Source organism: Rhea americana, unplaced genomic scaffold (assembly GCF_003343005.1).
Source record: "Rhea americana isolate MKP2758 unplaced genomic scaffold, rheAme1 scaffold_888, whole genome shotgun sequence".
Taxonomy (NCBI): domain Eukaryota; kingdom Metazoa; phylum Chordata; class Aves; order Rheiformes; family Rheidae; genus Rhea; species Rhea americana.
In genome coordinates, this window is record NW_028187075.1 from 6915 (window position 1) to 9645 (window position 2731).

The 2731-nt window shown below is 70.7% G+C and overlaps 1 protein-coding gene across 1 annotated transcript in view; it reads right to left on the minus strand.

Moving 5' to 3' along the window:
• The window catches only part of LOC146584916 (phosphatidylinositol 3,4,5-trisphosphate 5-phosphatase 2-like), a 6449-nt gene that overhangs the window by 1160 nt on the left and 2558 nt on the right, over positions 1-2731 (minus strand). The window contains exons 5-15 of the mRNA XM_085323862.1: positions 2573-2675; positions 2275-2471; positions 1737-1854; positions 1550-1646; positions 1297-1435; positions 1084-1183; positions 898-986; positions 736-817; positions 507-596; positions 166-279; positions 6-64 (exon numbers count right to left, since the gene is read on the minus strand). Coding sequence (XP_085179988.1) covers positions 6-64; positions 166-279; positions 507-596; positions 736-817; positions 898-986; positions 1084-1183; positions 1297-1435; positions 1550-1646; positions 1737-1854; positions 2275-2471; positions 2573-2675 — 1188 coding nt within the window. The remainder of the gene's footprint in view (positions 1-5; positions 65-165; positions 280-506; positions 597-735; positions 818-897; positions 987-1083; positions 1184-1296; positions 1436-1549; positions 1647-1736; positions 1855-2274; positions 2472-2572; positions 2676-2731) is intronic.

Consider the following 2731-nt stretch of genomic DNA (forward strand, 5'->3'; position numbering starts at 1 on the left):
TGCACCTTCAGGAAGTTGATGTTGTCGCTGCTCTGGCTGTCGTTCTCGAAGCTCTTCTTGAACTCTGCAGGGTGGACGGCACGGCGCGGCGCGGCACGGCGTGGGTCAGGCCCCCACGGCCCCGCCGAGCCCCCCGGGAGCGCCCCCGAGTCGCCCGGCGCTCACCTTCCAGGCAGGTGGAGTAAAACTCGATGAAGAACTTGGTCCGGCTGGCTGTCTTCACGATGGCTTCGATGCTCTCGAACTCGATGTAGGCCTGGTCGGAGGACTTGGAGAGCCCTGCGGGGAGGGAGGGGCCGGCGGGTCCCGCGGCGCCGGGGCGCGGGGAGCCCGCCGTGGGGCAGCGGTGGGATGCGGAGAGAGCACCGTGGAGGGGGCCGGGTGGGCACCGGTCCCGGACGCCCCCTGGGGAACAGGGGACCCAAAGGGAGAGGCACCGGGGTGGCGGGGGGCACCCGGCGCCCCGGCCCCCGCGGCAGGGCAGCGGCGCCCGCGGCCCCTCGCACCTTTCTTGGAGACGAACTGGGACGTGACGCCGACCTCGAAGGAGCCGAAGACCGGGGAGTGGTCGCTGCTCACGATGTCGTCTGTGCACCCTGCCGCAAAGCAGCGACGCTCGGGGAGGCTCGGGCGGGCGGGCGCCCGTCCCCTCCCATCCCCGCCGGGCACGAGGACCGGGACGCCTGCTCGGCACGGGTCCCCGCGCCCGGGAACCCCACCGGCGCCCTCGCTCACCGTAGGAGTTGCAGTTGACGTGCGTCTCCGGGTAGGACTTCCAGAGGATGCGGTCGCACCAGGACGGCACGTTGGTGCGGACCTTGGAGAGGCGGGAGACGCGGGAGCTGAGCGGCACCCGCGGGGCGCCAGCCCCCTTCGCCGCACCCCYCCAGCACCTACCCCCGTGGGCTTCTGCTTGTGCCAGACGTAGGTGTCCCGGGACCCTCGCTCGTAGCGGTACGTGGGCGGAAAGGCGATTTCCTCTTCGCCTGCAGACACGGCAGGGGTGGGGGTCAGGCCAGCCCCCCCCCCCAGGCCTCTGCAGGCTGGGACCCCCCCGCCCCACGCGGAGCCCGCCGCCCTCACCGAATCGCAGGAAGACCTTGTGCTTCTCCTTCTCCAGGTTGAGCTGATCCACCTTGAGCAGCGGCTCAAACTCCTTGCGGCTGATGTAGTTGAGGATCTCCTGCAGGGCAGAGACGCTGGCGCGGGGGGACACGCGGGGCGGCGTGGCCAGCCCTCCCCACGCCGGCGGGGCAGCCGCCCCTGCCCCAGTCCCTGCCCGTCTGCCCCCGGCACCTGGATGTCCATGTCGAGGCGGTAGTTGAGGTCCCCGAACCAGAAGAGGTGGGTGAAGCGGAGGGAGATGTCGAAGGAGCTCAGCTGCTTGTCCCCCAGGGAGAGCAGGCGCAGGATGTCCAGGTAGTTCTGGTTCCTCCTGCCGAGGAGGGTCAGCGCCGCGGTGGACGCGGCCAAGAGATGGAGCCGTGAGACCCGGCCCGGGCGCCCACCCTCCGCGCCGCGGACGGGCTGAGCCCCGTCCCGAGCTCACCTGGCCGTCTTCTCGTTGCCGGAGGTGAGGTGGCAGTTGACGAAGCCGAAGGAGGTGCCGTTGAACATGAAGGAGACGCCCACGGCCCCCTTGTTCCCTGCGAGCAGGAGGCCGGGGCGGGCTCAGGCCACGGCGGGCTGTGGCCCCCAGCCCTCCCGGGGCCGCCCGCGGGGCCCGGGCCACCTACCCAGGGTGTTGGCGATGCCCGTCTTCACGCTGGAGGTGCTCACGTGGCTGATGCGGTTCTCGTGCTCCGGCTTCACCAGCACCACGATTTTGATGTTCCACAGGGACTGCATGGCCACCTGCGGGGCGGAGGGGGCATGGGCCTGAGACCCCAATCCCGCACGGCCGTGCCGCGGGAGCCCACCCCGGCCCCCCGCACACCGCGCCACGCCAACGACTGCAACGCACGAACCCCGCAGCACCCACGCGTCCTCGGGGCGCGCCCCTCGGGGAAGGAGCCCCCTCCTTCTCCCAAGCTTCTTCCACCTGAAGGCACTTCCAACCTCCTGCCGTGCCACGGCAGGAGATGAGCTGGGACAGGGACTATTCCCTGCCACGGACACCGGTGGCAGCTCAACACCCCAGCACCGGAGAGGTCCACCCCGAGCACCCAGGCTCAGCAGAGCCAGGGTGGCCAAAGCTGGAGCAGCACCAAGTCCTGCCCTGCCATCCGGCAGGGAGCTGCAGCCAGGAGCCCCTGGTGGCCCCTGGACTCCTACCGCGCGGTACTCGATCTCCGTGAAGTCCTTCAGCACGGCCCGGAGGAAGTCCACCCACTCCTTGTCCCCCATGGAGTTCTCCTGGGTGCCGAAGACGTAGATGTCGTGGGGGATGGTGACCGTCATCTCGTCCAGCGTCTTGCCCAGGCCCTTCGAGGTGAACCATGACGTGATGCTCTTGGGTGGAGGCATGCTGCCTGCCAGGCGGGCACGGCCCGGAGAGACACGGTCAGCACGGGGGGGCCGGAGAGGGCGGGCGCCGCGGGCCCCCCGCCCCCGGGCCGGCGCCCGCCCTCACCCATGTTCCAGGTGCCGATGAAGATGGAGATCATGTCGGGCTCGTCCTGGTTCGAGTGCTTGTTCTTCATCAGCTGCAGGAGCTGGCAGAAGGCCTCCCGCTTCTGCAGAGCGGCGGGCGGGTGAGCGCGGCGGCCGCGGCGCTGCACCGGGGGCCGCG